Here is a 16364-nt window from a genome sequence, read left to right on the forward strand (position 1 = left end):
AATGAAGGTCTTGGAACCTAGTTTACAATGGTGCAAACCATTTATTCATACTACATCGGGGTAGAGAAATATGAATTTATATAGTAGGGTCGCCAAGTCAAGTCGCCGCAATTCGGAGAAACTGACAATTGTATAGGCTAGTTGCGATGCCATTTTCTACCAATCTATTGAGAGTTACATGGATATATTTATATGTAATTAAATCTCTATGTGTCTAGTTTCCAACTCTACAAACCGTTTATCAATACGATGTCGGATTAGAGAGATACACGTGTCCGAAGTTGCACCGCTCGAGCTACCAAGTAGGCAGCTTACCCACCTACTTGGAGAATTGAGGCGATGGGCTTATAAGTTATCTTCTCCTTTGTATATCTCGTTATTATAAACAGAAAAAATACACCAAAACACTCTCAATTCTCTCTAAGATCTGGTCCAAGATTCCAAGAACCAAACTAAAGGGAAATCAACTCAAATCATCATCAAAGGTGTTAAAGACTACAAGAGAATGCTTCAATGATGTTGTGGTGTGATTGAGGGCTATTGTGAGCTAAGTTGAGATTGAGTTTTGAGTTGTAGATATTGTCCAAGGTATGTATAACATCTTCTTGATTGTGCCTAAGGCTAATCTTGTGTTGGTTGTGTTGTTTGAGTGAAAAACCATAAGATAGCACTTGAAAGAACATGAGATATGGCTGTCTCTTTGGTTGGGCTGTTTTGTGGATAAATATACGGTTTGTGATGGCTGAAAATTGTGAGAAATAATTTGATAATGTTGTGGCTGCTGTTTCTAAGCTTGTCTAGGTTTTAATTAAGTTGATTGAAGAAGAAAAGATTAAAAACAAGTGATTGACAGTAAAAATTAAGGTGCTAGATATATCGGGCTATTTTGGAAGGCATTTTGTGGATATTTTAAACTAGAAATAATATGGTACATATAAGTATGATGTTCTAAAGGTTGTAAACTAATTTATGAAATAAGAGTTGGATTCAATTCATATCTTGTTATGAGTAAAAATGAGCTTGCCGCTCAATATGATTGTTAAGATAATCGGAGAAACTCATATTGAATTGCATTGTTGTTGTTGCTATTGTTGGTTATAGTTGTTGTTATTGGGCTGTTGATGACCCTTAGTGGTCTTTGGGATGTATTAAAATAGGGGAGGTTCTGCCCGATTTTTCTTAAGTCATACGACTAGCCAAATACGACGGTACGACATTATATGTTAACGACAATATCATTTCACTTGTTAAAGATGTAAGACATTATGTCGAGCTTGGTTGAGTAATAAGGAAGATGTCATGCAGGTATGTTAAGGCTATCCCTTATTTCTTTTGGCATGATCCATATGATGCAAACGAAACGTGCAAATGCACAACTTCTATAAATGACTCTATTCATAGAAATGCTAGAGATGCTTATGTTCTTGATTCTCCATGTGTCATATTATTCTATCATATGTTCATGGGTCTCAAAAAATACGTAAGTTGAAAGAGTTCACTTCATGATATTACTCGAAGGCATAATGGTCTTAAGGCATTCCAAGAAATTTTGTTGACGTATTTCTCATGCATTGCATTCATGTACATTTACCCATGATCAGATGGCGTTATATATGCATATATATTTATATGGGATATGGGAAAAGGTTATGGCATTATATACGCACCACCCCCTAATCAGATGGTATACGTTGATGATTTGCCTACAGTAGCCGAGACGATATGATGGGATGCCTTCAAAGGCTTGATGATGTTATGAACACATATACCTATGCATGGTATGACATTTATATGCATATGCACGACATTATAACATTAAATAATTCACAGAGTTATTCAGATATACATGTTGAGTCTTTTACTCCATATTTCTCTCATGTCTACTAGTTACTGATTTCATTCCTTACATACTCAGTACATTATTTGTACTGACGTTCCTTTTGCCTGGAGACGTTGCGTTTCATGCCCACAGGTCCTGACAGACAGGTCAAGAGTCCTCCAACTACGCTATCAGCTCAGCAGAAGGTGTTGGTGCGCTCAATTTGCTCCGGAGTTGCTTCTTTGTTCAGTATGATTAGTACATGTATAGATTGGTATGACAGGACCCTGTCCCGGCCTTTATGATATTATGTATTCATAGAAGCTTGTAGAAAGATGTCATGTATACAGATACTTGTATGACCTTATTAGCCTATGTTTCGAGTATATAAAGAATCATGTCGGCCTTATAGGCATGTACTTCATATGTATAAGTTTGTATTCCCTCATGCTTTACTCCGGTTCATTTACCTATGATAGAATGATATGAAAGATACGTTATGTTGGTACTCGGTTGAGTAAGGTACTGGGTGCCTGTCGCAGCCCATCGATTTGGTCGGTGCCCGCGCGGCCCATCGGTTTGGGTCGTGACAAGTAATATTCACGAGCAGAAACTAAATCTTTTTTTTTCTTTCCTTTTTCTAAAGTTTGAGCTTCCATTTGAAGATATGAATCAAGAGAGCAAAGATTTTGTATGCTCGACAACTGTTGACATTTATAACTTCCATGAATATTTTTTTGTTTAGAAATTTTCTTAATACCACAATGCCACTCATTCTGTCCATATGGAAACAACAAATGATACTACAAGGCGTCATAACATCTTTAATAATAGTTCACTAGTTGTGTGCTATTGCTGTGAGTATAAATATGAATATGAGGTGCATGGTTTATACTATTGTCATTGTTCTCAACCCATATTGCAGCAATTTCTGATGAAGTTAGCAAATTAAATATTCGTTGATCTAAACTAGGATCACATTTTAGTCCAATGTGAAAGTTTTATAGGTTAGGAATATCTATCAAAGATCGGATAAAAAAGGAGTACGGGTTAACTCTCAACATATCCATCAGTTCCCTCACTATAGATTCATTAACTTTGTTAGAGCATGTCATTCTATTTGCTAACTCATTGTTGTTGTCATAAAAGTACAACTGTAGATTTTTCGGTTTTTTTCCTTCGGGATACAAATCATATATTAGGTGATACATTCGTCCTTGAACTCTAAAAGTATAGATACCATGATTCCTTTGCGCTAAGTTTGTATCATAGTTTATACCAAGTGATGTAAATGCAAATGAATTATTATATGTTCTGATGTATGTTCGAAAGTGTTGGAATTTTTCACTATTCTCAAAATATAGATCATGTAGCTTAGTGGGCATTTAATGTGAAATTATCTTAACTGTACCAGTGCCACAACAAAATCCAGGAGATTCATATTCAAATCTTTTCGCAAAGCAAAACTTCATACTAAGCACCTTCGCTGACTGAAAAGGCGATAAAACCTAATGATATGACAGTATTAGGATATTACCTGTTATTTTGACTGCGACATGCATGTTGTAGAGGTTTTAAGGAGTGAAATAGTAAGCACAAAATGATATAGCCTAAAGATGACACAAATACAAACCTTTAGTTATCATTATCTCAGTTGTATCATTTTGTTCATTAGGTACAACCGACGTTGAACCTACCAGATAAGTAGTTTTTTAGTCAACATAATGTCTTGTATATTAGTGTAAAATTATGGTAACTTAAGGCAACTTGCCTTTCTCATAAGTGAAAAGAGGATTTCCCTTGTCAAAAGGAGGAAATGATGGAAGCATTGTAACCTTACTCTCTGCATAGTAGGCGTAAGCACAACAGATGTCTATAGTATTAAATTTATGGTAGATATTCATGCACACAAAAAAATTATATTTATTCTAAACAATGAAACAATTGCGTACAATATAGATTGCGACATAAAATTAGTATACTAACCTATTTTGGAAGTATAGTAGGAGCCCTTTGTATTAGAAGTACACTGTAAATGTCTTGATGTTGTTGTTATATCAGTAGAGATGGTAGAACTCGCTCTTTCAAAGCGATTACGTTGCAACGCCTGATTTTTGAGTACTTCCTGTAACGATAGTGCACTCTTTTCATTCGCTATCTTAAGTTTATAATGTTCGCGTCGTCTAACATTCCTATCAGGACATTTATTTTCAGAGCAGGGACACTTGTTTGTTTGTCCAGAGTCCATCAATATTAAAGTTTGTTGCTCCCTAATATCAGTTGGCACAAGATTCCTACAATTTTTAAACGTTATAAAATTCATGGTCAGTAAACAAATAATAGTGCAACTATACTAAGAAATAGTTCTAATGACTTGTACCAAGAAATTCATTAAAAAAAACATTGGCTGAAAGTCAATGTTGATTTAATTTCAGAAGGTCAGATCATCTGGTCCGGTAGAAATTTTACCAAAACAAAAATACAAATTAGGAACTACACAAATAGCATTGATCTACGTAATATATACATGGTTAAATGATCAATTTTAGCAGCTTATTAGATTCTCAAACATATTTTATGTTATATGCAGCTCGTGGTAAGATAAAGCTTTTCTTCAAGTGAATACAGTTGAATGGTCACATTTGAAGTATTTAGCAATGACATAACCAAATGAACCAGTAAATGCAACTTATCTTTCACTTTGCGCAAAGTATGGCTGGGCATATATTGGGTAAGACCGATAATCCGAACCGTTAATTATTTATTGGGTTATCGGTATAGGGTTATTGGGTTAACGGTTTAGAATTTTTTACTAGTGGATTATCGGTTCGGGCCTCGAGTTGCCAATGTTGTTAATGGGTTAACCGATAACCCAATAAGAACTAATAAAATTATAATTTTACCCTTAAGTATATACATATACTAGGGCTTCAGTTCATTCTCTCATATTCTTTCTCAGCCGCACTCTTCAGTTGCTTCATTTTCATTCTTCATAGACCTTACTAGTTACTCCTAGCGTAAGTCTTTAGAACTTATACATTAGGCTTTTAATTTCTATAACAAAATTCATCTTCATAGTGGTATTTTTGACTGTTAATGATTTTTTATTTTTTTATTTCATTTCTTAATTTTGTGAGCTCACGTTGTGCAGCCTATAACGACTACCAATTTATCTTCGCACTTATCAATTCTCAATCGACAATCTTCATCAGTTTCGGGTATATTTTGAACATTATTCTTTTGTACAGTACGCTGAGCTTTGACAACTCCAGTGAATTGTCTTCTCTTTTTTGCTTAACTCTAGATTGAGTTATCTTATCGGGTAAATCGATAGCGGAACCGATAATGATCGATAACCGATTAATCGATAACCGATAACCGATATGTTATTGGTTCGATTATCGGTTTATCAAATTTGACCGATAACCGATATGCTAAACCGATAATATTCATAACCGAACCGAACCGACCGATGCCCACCTCTAGTATAAAGTAAATTGCAACTATTTTCATATCAAAAGCAGAAAAAAAATTAAGAAACCAAAAATTTTAACCACAGAACAGTAGCCATATCAAACAACAAATATATTATCTTGGGATTATCACAAGAATAGAAATGGAACCACATTACCTTTTGATTCTATTAAGCACATCAATAGGAAGTCCAATAATTGGTTAATTTTACATGAAGAAAGTGAAGTGTTTGAACAACTTTTACGTCAAGCCTTAATTTCAAACCAATCCAAAATATTATGTCAAAAAAAAAAAAAGATCAACATCAGTAATAGAGTTAACCCCATCAAATTTTAAAGCAATACCCAATTGGATTTCAGTTGATTTTAAAAAAATAGCGATTGCGAAATCGATTTATGGAGAAGGAGACCTCCAAATTATTACATAATCACACAGTTTTTCCAATTTACCCAAAATCATAATAAGGGAATAAAAGAAATTAGGGCTTTTAGCATAAGGATGAATTTTGGATTATAAGGGTAGAAATCAAGAGGAAAAAAGTCAGAGAGAAAGAAGAGTACGTAGCGGTAGCGAAAGAGAACCAAATTCGCCGCCTAAGAAGAGTGTTGTTTCAGTTCACTGCATCCAAACGTTTGTTGCAACTTGCCTTAGTTAACAAAAGAGAGTGAGAGCGAAACACGTGTGCAATATCGGAGACGGTGGAATTTTACTGAGTTGCAAATAACTGTCTTTTTAGATTTTTGGTTTTTCATCGGTTGGCCTGTGGTGAAAGGCCAAGCATTTGGGCCAGACAACATGTTGATGACACTGACAGGTGAAGAAACCAACTGTTGCTTCTAATATAAGAGAAAACGTATAAATCAAAGGGATTACGTAACTGTCTATGCCCCATTGTGGGCGCCAAACTGTTTACCCGTAAAATTGTACTGTTGAATCTGTAACGTGATTTATAAACAAGCGGATCGATTTGACCCTTAGAATGATAAAGAAGTAAAACTAAAATTATTATTTAGCGATTATAATTAAAGAAAATAACAAGCCTGATTCTGAACTCAGCCTTTTCGAGAGCAAAAAGTGCAAATAGAGATAAAGCAATGGTGAAGCTATTAAATTGAGAGCTAAATGGTGAAGTATGAGAGCAAAACAACATATCTTTTGTGTACAGAGTGTTTCGTGTCCACACAATGGATGTTAACCCCATTATTTATAGTTCGACCTAGGAAAACAAGATCTTAGGATCAAGCTCCTCTTTAAATGATAATAAAAAGGCCATTGATGAGTCTGTAACGACAGGCCTTCAATGCCAATATTCTTTGTAATGGCTATTCATTTAACGCCAGTAAATATTCCCTCATTGAATGCAGTCCGATGGCAAATCTTTGAACTTCTATCACCGACTACGTTCCCTTCGAAATTTATCCGGTACCAGCCACACACGCCGCATTCGGTACTAATTATTTCCCAATTCGCGTTTTGTCTATCTTTGGGATCCACGTGTCATCGTACCATTCAACCATTTGTTACCAACCAATTTGCCCCATACAGTCTGAATTTGAACGGCAAAACCAAAATTTGATACCACTAAAGTTAGGCTTCGGTTCAAATTTCATCTCAATTTCGGCCTAAACTTAAACTGCATTTAAAATGCAGACTCTAACTTTATACCCGATGTTTGAAGTTTGAAAGTTCAAACCCCATGATCTGAAGTTTGGCTATGAAGCTGCTACATTTTATAAATTCGACTATTATTTAAATAGCGGACCAAAAAGCGGCTAATTGTGCGCTTCATCAAAGTATTTCGGAAGAAAATCAAAAAGAAAAAAAATTAATGCATCACGTCGCATATTGAAGAAGCGATCTGCTGGTAATTGCATTTCCAGCCTCCTTGGGCATAATGCCTACAACTTTCATATATGATGTTTTCAGCGCACTATCGTCTTGTGCATTTTGAGGTTTATGCAGTAAACTGTACAAGTACAAAATGTGGAACTGTAGAAGGCCACAAGCCATGGCTTCTATAGTACCATCTTCAAATGCTGGTGTACTGTTGGTGCCACCACAATATCATTCAATCTACTGCAACTCCAAACCAAAGGAGCTAGGCTTTGAAGTTCCTAGGTTCGAAATTTTAAGACTTTTAAGTTATTGGATTTTGAATTAATAATTTGTATATTAAATAGATTTTTAAGACAAATACAAGGTTTGAACTAAAGTAACTGAATTCGACCGAACACGTTCCATCAATGCTAACTCCGTCGCCGCTTCAAACTAGTTATCATTATCTATACGAATTCTATGAAGCATCCTAATTTGATTATATGCTAACCATTGATTTACGATAATGGTTGCTCCTTTATCCAAATTTATTGTGAAATTTATTCGAGCAATGAAACCTTGAAAAGTTCGTAATTATGCAGTGTCTTCCTTCTCCATTTTGTTTTGTGCCTCCCATATTAATAAAAAATGGACTTAATATGTGGTCCGCTTGAAACATAATCAGCTCCACATCAAGTCAGAAGGCCATCCAAGGAAGTACAACCCGAGTAATCATCGGGATCCACCAGTGTCATTCCGGAGGTAACCATTATGAGTCCGGGACAGTGATCGAATCTGGAAACACTGTCCGAGTAAAGTATCTCCGTATAAGAATATCCCGAGGCAACTATTCTAGGACAAGCTAACCAACCGACCAGCGGTTACAGAATTAACTCAGCAGTTATGGAAATCCAACATTAGCTCAGCATTTACAAGTCTTTCAAAAATAATAAATGGACTGAAAAAATGGACTCATGATTCAAGGGAAGTGGTTATCTGAGTATTGCTATAAATAGGTACATTTTACCACCATTGTAATGATCTAATTTCGATTCTCTACAATTCAAAACGTTGTAATTCATAGAAAATTTGCTTCATAGTTGGCTATAATTCGGCTCATCAAGCTCTATTGGTTCACTCATCATATCAAGGATCATTCAATAAGAATTATCTCTTCTCTGCATTATTTTGATTATATATCATTGAATCCATTTTCAATTTCTCTATTACATTGTATTGACGAAAATTTATGCCTACAAATACAAATTTAATTGCTTAATCTATTAACTACAATTTTTAGGCTAAACACCTCCCAATTCCATAATTTATTTTCTCTACCAAATATTATCCAAGCACCTAGATCACACGTCCCAATATAAAGTAATTCGGATAAATTTTGAAGGCAACAGACATATCCAGAGATCTCCAGTCAAACAAAAGCAATTTTGAAGTTACTATCATATCTAACTCTTGAGTGATTCTAATAATAGTTCAAAACTAATTTTGAAGTTGCAGAATACTAATAAAGTCAAAATAGTAATTGAAGAGACCATTTTATAACTGGGATGTATTTATCCATATTATGGGAAAGAAAGGACAAAAACTTAGATGGTAGAAATTAAAAAAATGCTGAAAGATTAGATTTATAGGCATATCACATATGTCACATTCTGTGTTTCCATAAATTATACGCCTGTTAAGTCTATTTGGCATAAAAGCGTATATCCAATGTCTCAAAGGCACGTCAAGAATTTGAAGGTGCAGATGTACAACAAGTCTGTTCCAACCAAGAACAACTCATATCCACAAGCAAAAAAGAATCTACCTCTGCCAAGTATTGGCTATTGAGCAGAGAAATTTATGCGAGAAGTTCACAATATGATGATATATAGAAATAGAGGATGTACAAATGGAGGCATATCTGGCCATTTATCAGAATTTATCAGTTTTCCATTACTGAGAAAAGCTTAACATATTCGTAAACTCATTAAACAGAAACAAGTATTCAAAACCAAAATATAAGCTTCTGAAACAGTGAAGCAATACTTTGCTTTGATCAAACAATTTGACACTTGAGGTACATTTTCACAACCTTGGGGCTGGAAGAGCAGCACGTGGAGCATCCCATTCAGTGACAATATGGTTGCGGGTTATCTCGTTCAGTGAGCGGCAACCGCTCAATGCCATAGTTAGCTCAAACTCATCGCGCAACATTTGCAACACTTTTTTGATTCCAGCTTCTCCTTCAGCAGCCAATGAGAAAACTACTGGCCTTCCAATCTGTGAAGACCGCCACAGAATGTCACTCGCTAAATGCATTAAGACGAGAAGGAAACATCGAATAATATGCCACTGTTTACTTCGCCAATAATGAACTCATTTCCATTAACCTATGGAACTCATTCTCGAAAATGCAAGGTACTTCTACTACAAATGCTAGAGCTGTCAGTATTAACTTTGAATTTCCCAATATAGTGCCCTAAAAGGGGAAGATAACTACGACCATCGATTGTTGATCATTCTCATGGCAGAATTTTGGTAAAAAGGCACTACTTGGCCTACTAGAGAATAGATAAAGATAAAAGATTGAGTTCTATGCCAATCTAGGTCAAATCAGCATATGGTACTTACAAAAATGCCTGAAGCTCCAAGTGCCAAAGCTTTGAAGACATCAGTTCCACGGCGGACACCTCCATCCAAGAATACAGGGATCCGGCCTTGTGCAGCTTTCACAACCTGGAATGATAGATCGAATGGAGCACATCAGAATGTGTATAGAAGCTCCCAACAGAACTTCCAGACAAAGAAAAAGTAACAGGAACCGCAAAGAACAACGATTTTTAGAAGCAAGTCACCTACCTCTTCAAGAGCCATGATTGTTGAAGGGACATAATCGAGTTGGCGAGCACCATGGTTTGACACAATGATACCAGCTGCTCCAGCCTGAACTGCAAGCCTAGCTGCAAGTCCAAGGAGGAAAATTGTTTCAGTATTAATGCACGAGCATAGGACTGAATAATAGAAGAGGGTAGCTTTGTTAGAGCAATGAGTCATATACCATCCTCAGCCGTAAGTACACCCTTCACCAGGATTGGCAATGAAGTGATAGTCTGGAGCCACTGAACATCCTGTTCAAGTCCAGAAAGAAATTCTTGACAAGTGAAATTTTTCTTGAGATTCATTTTTTAAGGACAGAATGGTGATTGCAGTTTCAATTGATATGCAAGTTCATCAAATCTTTATTTTTTTGCCATGTCAAATTGAGTCTCTACTTTCAATCCTAACCCCAGTGCATTTGAACTATTACAAACCAAGAAACTACCACATTTTTATAGCTCCAGCAGATGTTATTTTCCTCATTGGCCAAAAAAATGTGTTTTGCAAATCTTTGGTGTTTCTACCTATTTGAGATTAAAGAATAGTTCTAGGTAAGGGTGGCAAAATGGTTAAAAGAAAACAGTTAACCACCCATATTATCCATTAAAAAATGGGTTGGATAATGAACTTTTTAAAAACGGGTCAAATATGGATAAGAACCATATTATCCATTTAGAAAATGGATAACCATTGGGTAACCAATGGATAATCAATGGGTCTAACTTCTAAGTTGCTCCGACATGGCAGTTTAGGTGCCGTTGTCGACACGACACTAGTATGGGTGTGGGTATGGGATCCGTACCGGATCTGGTCAAATAATTTTGGATACTTTGACCACATCAGACAGAAAAATTCGAGACGAGATACAATTTGATTCCCGAAATCAGAACTAAACTAGGGTAAATCTAAAGAAAATAGCACAACTTATCTAGGAAATCAATATTTTACTTATCTACAACTTGAGAATAAAGAAATTCATACTTTACAAGCTAAGTATTCCACAAAATTTCTCATAATTTAGAGATATTTTTATATTTTTATTTTTTTGAATTATTTTTAGCTGGATCCCCCACCCGTATCTGTACTAGGATCCATATCTCCGAATCTTAGAATTTATATCTCGAAGGATCCGCACCCGTGTCGGATACCCGCACCTGTGTCCGAGCAACTTAGTCTAACTTTTACATTTGTGAAGCCTCAAATTGGGGATTCCTCAAGTTAGGGAGACTAAGAATTCTCCCAAAAGTGATCATATGCAAGAAGTCATGGATAATATGGTTATCCATATTATCCGCCGGTTAACCCGTTTTTTATCCGTATTAAATATTGGTCGGTTCGGATAATTTATCCGTTTTTTCATTACCCGTTTTCGACCCGAACCATATCCAACCCGACCTGCCCGTTTGCCACTCTAGTTCTAGGCCTACTGAAGTATCACGAAATGATGGAAAAGGAGAATAAAACATGGAATATGCAGGATGAGCTGAAGAAAGGTAATGTACCTTCCAACTCAAAGTGCGATCAATTTGACCAGCAACATATGAAGCTAATCCAGAGTCGCTTGCCTGCATAGAGAAGACAATTTAAGATGATACAAAATAGATTCTTACAAGAATTTGAAGCACGGATCAGAGAAATATCCATTTGTCCACTCACTTGGTCCATCTTGCCAAGGTCCAATCCTTCAAAGTTTTTCAACGTTAAAAATGGTGGCAAAACAAATCTGCAAGGTGGTGGACATAAAATTAGCTTGTCGAGCTTCATACTAAGCACCTTCGCTGACTGAAAAGGCGATAAAACCTAATGATATGACAGTATTAGGATATTACCTGTTATTTTGACTGCGACATGCATGTTGTAGAGGTTTTAAGGAGTGAAATAGTAAGCACAAAATGATATAGCCTAAAGATGACACAAATACAAACCTTTAGTTATCATTATCTCAGTTGTATCATTTTGTTCATTAGGTACAACCGACGTTGAACCTACCAGATAAGTAGTTTTTTAGTCAACATAATGTCTTGTATATTAGTGTAAAATTATGGTAACTTAAGGCAACTTGCCTTTCTCATAAGTGAAAAGAGGATTTCCCTTGTCAAAAGGAGGAAATGATGGAAGCATTGTAACCTTAATCTATGCATAGTAGGCGTAAGCACAACAGATGTCTATAGTATTAAATTTATGGTAGATATTCATGCACACAAAAAAATTATATTTATTCTAAACAATGAAACAATTGCGTACAATATAGATTGCGACATAAAATTAGTATACTAACCTATTTTGGAAGTATAGTAGGAGCCCTTTGTATTAGAAGTACACTGTAAATGTCTTGATGTTGTTGTTATATCAGTAGAGATGGTAGAACTCGCTCTTTCAAAGCGATTACGTTGCAACGCCTGATTTTTGAGTACTTCCTGTAACGATAGTGCACTCTTTTCATTCGCTATCTTAAGTTTATAATGTTCGCGTCGTCTAACATTCCTATCAGGACATTTATTTTCAGAGCAGGGACACTTGTTTGTTTGTCCAGAGTCCATCAATATTAAAGTTTGTTGCTCCCTAATATCAGTTGGCACAAGATTCCTACAATTTTTAAACGTTATAAAATTCATGGTCAGTAAACAAATAATAGTGCAACTATACTAAGAAATAGTTCTAATGACTTGTACCAAGAAATTCATTAAAAAAAACATTGGCTGAAAGTCAATGTTGATTTAATTTCAGAAGGTCAGATCATCTGGTCCGGTAGAAATTTTACCAAAACAAAAATACAAATTAGGAACTACACAAATAGCATTGATCTACGTAATATATACATGGTTAAATGATCAATTTTAGCAGCTTATTAGATTCTCAAACATATTTTATGTTATATGCAGCTCGTGGTAAGATAAAGCTTTTCTTCAAGTGAATACAGTTGAATGGTCACATTTGAAGTATTTAGCAATGACATAACCAAATGAACCAGTAAATGCAACTTATCTTTCACTTTGCGCAAAGTATGGCTGGGCATATATTGGGTAAGACCGATAATCCGAACCGTTAATTATTTATTGGGTTATCGGTATAGGGTTATTGGGTTAACGGTTTAGAATTTTTTACTAGTGGATTATCGGTTCGGGCCTCGAGTTGCCAATGTTGTTAATGGGTTAACCGATAACCCAATAAGAACTAATAAAATTATAATTTTACCCTTAAGTATATACATATACTAGGGCTTCAGTTCATTCTCTCATATTCTTTCTCAGCCGCACTCTTCAGTTGCTTCATTTTCATTCTTCATAGACCTTACTAGTTACTCCTAGCGTAAGTCTTTAGAACTTATACATTAGGCTTTTAATTTCTATAACAAAATTCATCTTCATAGTGGTATTTTTGACTGTTAATGATTTTTTATTTTTTTATTTCATTTCTTAATTTTGTGAGCTCACGTTGTGCAGCCTATAACGACTACCAATTTATCTTCGCACTTATCAATTCTCAATCGACAATCTTCATCAGTTTCGGGTATATTTTGAACATTATTCTTTTGTACAGTACGCTGAGCTTTGACAACTCCAGTGAATTGTCTTCTCTTTTTTGCTTAACTCTAGATTGAGTTATCTTATCGGGTAAATCGATAGCGGAACCGATAATGATCGATAACCGATTAATCGATAACCGATAACCGATATGTTATTGGTTCGATTATCGGTTTATCAAATTTGACCGATAACCGATATGCTAAACCGATAATATTCATAACCGAACCGAACCGACCGATGCCCACCTCTAGTATAAAGTAAATTGCAACTATTTTCATATCAAAAGCAGAAAAAAAATTAAGAAACCAAAAATTTTAACCACAGAACAGTAGCCATATCAAACAACAAATATATTATCTTGGGATTATCACAAGAATAGAAATGGAACCACATTACCTTTTGATTCTATTAAGCACATCAATAGGAAGTCCAATAATTGGTTAATTTTACATGAAGAAAGTGAAGTGTTTGAACAACTTTTACGTCAAGCCTTAATTTCAAACCAATCCAAAATATTATGTCAAAAAAAAAAAAAGATCAACATCAGTAATAGAGTTAACCCCATCAAATTTTAAAGCAATACCCAATTGGATTTCAGTTGATTTTAAAAAAATAGCGATTGCGAAATCGATTTATGGAGAAGGAGACCTCCAAATTATTACATAATCACACAGTTTTTCCAATTTACCCAAAATCATAATAAGGGAATAAAAGAAATTAGGGCTTTTAGCATAAGGATGAATTTTGGATTATAAGGGTAGAAATCAAGAGGAAAAAAGTCAGAGAGAAAGAAGAGTACGTAGCGGTAGCGAAAGAGAACCAAATTCGCCGCCTAAGAAGAGTGTTGTTTCAGTTCACTGCATCCAAACGTTTGTTGCAACTTGCCTTAGTTAACAAAAGAGAGTGAGAGCGAAACACGTGTGCAATATCGGAGACGGTGGAATTTTACTGAGTTGCAAATAACTGTCTTTTTAGATTTTTGGTTTTTCATCGGTTGGCCTGTGGTGAAAGGCCAAGCATTTGGGCCAGACAACATGTTGATGACACTGACAGGTGAAGAAACCAACTGTTGCTTCTAATATAAGAGAAAACGTATAAATCAAAGGGATTACGTAACTGTCTATGCCCCATTGTGGGCGCCAAACTGTTTACCCGTAAAATTGTACTGTTGAATCTGTAACGTGATTTATAAACAAGCGGATCGATTTGACCCTTAGAATGATAAAGAAGTAAAACTAAAATTATTATTTAGCGATTATAATTAAAGAAAATAACAAGCCTGATTCTGAACTCAGCCTTTTCGAGAGCAAAAAGTGCAAATAGAGATAAAGCAATGGTGAAGCTATTAAATTGAGAGCTAAATGGTGAAGTATGAGAGCAAAACAACATATCTTTTGTGTACAGAGTGTTTCGTGTCCACACAATGGATGTTAACCCCATTATTTATAGTTCGACCTAGGAAAACAAGATCTTAGGATCAAGCTCCTCTTTAAATGATAATAAAAAGGCCATTGATGAGTCTGTAACGACAGGCCTTCAATGCCAATATTCTTTGTAATGGCTATTCATTTAACGCCAGTAAATATTCCCTCATTGAATGCAGTCCGATGGCAAATCTTTGAACTTCTATCACCGACTACGTTCCCTTCGAAATTTATCCGGTACCAGCCACACACGCCGCATTCGGTACTAATTATTTCCCAATTCGCGTTTTGTCTATCTTTGGGATCCACGTGTCATCGTACCATTCAACCATTTGTTACCAACCAATTTGCCCCATACAGTCTGAATTTGAACGGCAAAACCAAAATTTGATACCACTAAAGTTAGGCTTCGGTTCAAATTTCATCTCAATTTCGGCCTAAACTTAAACTGCATTTAAAATGCAGACTCTAACTTTATACCCGATGTTTGAAGTTTGAAAGTTCAAACCCCATGATCTGAAGTTTGGCTATGAAGCTGCTACATTTTATAAATTCGACTATTATTTAAATAGCGGACCAAAAAGCGGCTAATTGTGCGCTTCATCAAAGTATTTCGGAAGAAAATCAAAAAGAAAAAAAATTAATGCATCACGTCGCATATTGAAGAAGCGATCTGCTGGTAATTGCATTTCCAGCCTCCTTGGGCATAATGCCTACAACTTTCATATATGATGTTTTCAGCGCACTATCGTCTTGTGCATTTTGAGGTTTATGCAGTAAACTGTACAAGTACAAAATGTGGAACTGTAGAAGGCCACAAGCCATGGCTTCTATAGTACCATCTTCAAATGCTGGTGTACTGTTGGTGCCACCACAATATCATTCAATCTACTGCAACTCCAAACCAAAGGAGCTAGGCTTTGAAGTTCCTAGGTTCGAAATTTTAAGACTTTTAAGTTATTGGATTTTGAATTAATAATTTGTATATTAAATAGATTTTTAAGACAAATACAAGGTTTGAACTAAAGTAACTGAATTCGACCGAACACGTTCCATCAATGCTAACTCCGTCGCCGCTTCAAACTAGTTATCATTATCTATACGAATTCTATGAAGCATCCTAATTTGATTATATGCTAACCATTGATTTACGATAATGGTTGCTCCTTTATCCAAATTTATTGTGAAATTTATTCGAGCAATGAAACCTTGAAAAGTTCGTAATTATGCAGTGTCTTCCTTCTCCATTTTGTTTTGTGCCTCCCATATTAATAAAAAATGGACTTAATATGTGGTCCGCTTGAAACATAATCAGCTCCACATCAAGTCAGAAGGCCATCCAAGGAAGTACAACCCGAGTAATCATCGGGATCCACCAGTGTCATTCCGGAGGTAACCATTATGAGTCCGGGACAGTGATCGAATCTG

General features: G+C 35.5%; 1 protein-coding gene and 1 long non-coding RNA gene across 4 annotated transcripts; both read right to left on the reverse strand.

Moving 5' to 3' along the window:
* Positions 1-3325: 3325 nt before the first annotated feature.
* Positions 3326-6115, reverse strand: LOC142164744 (uncharacterized). Its single transcript, XR_012695702.1, has 3 exons — positions 5854-6115; positions 3806-4113; positions 3326-3429 (listed from the first exon to the last, which is right to left on the reverse strand). It is a non-coding gene; the product is annotated as an uncharacterized LOC142164744 (long non-coding RNA).
* Positions 6116-8965: 2850 nt separating this feature from the next.
* On the reverse strand, positions 8966-14561 carry LOC142164745 (glycolate oxidase 2-like). Of its 3 annotated transcripts, none has more exons than XM_075223248.1 (9): positions 14312-14561; positions 12264-12571; positions 11815-11887; positions 11642-11708; positions 11488-11550; positions 10167-10236; positions 9968-10068; positions 9740-9844; positions 8966-9388 (listed from the first exon to the last, which is right to left on the reverse strand). In XM_075223248.1, the coding sequence occupies exons 2-9, from the start codon at positions 12523-12525 to the stop codon at positions 9194-9196; spliced, it is 936 nt and encodes a 311-aa protein (XP_075079349.1). In that variant the 5' UTR covers positions 12526-12571; positions 14312-14561; the 3' UTR covers positions 8966-9193. The 3 variants fall into 3 exon arrangements, with proteins under 3 accessions (XP_075079349.1, XP_075079350.1, XP_075079351.1); XM_075223249.1 differs by having other exon boundaries at positions 13909-14322; XM_075223250.1 differs by lacking the exon at positions 11815-11887 and having other exon boundaries at positions 14312-14367.
* Between the last annotated feature and the right edge of the window lie 1803 nt (positions 14562-16364).

The sequence above is a fragment of the Nicotiana tabacum genome, chromosome 10, assembly GCF_000715075.1.
Source record: "Nicotiana tabacum cultivar K326 chromosome 10, ASM71507v2, whole genome shotgun sequence".
Lineage (NCBI taxonomy): Eukaryota > Viridiplantae > Streptophyta > Magnoliopsida > Solanales > Solanaceae > Nicotiana > Nicotiana tabacum.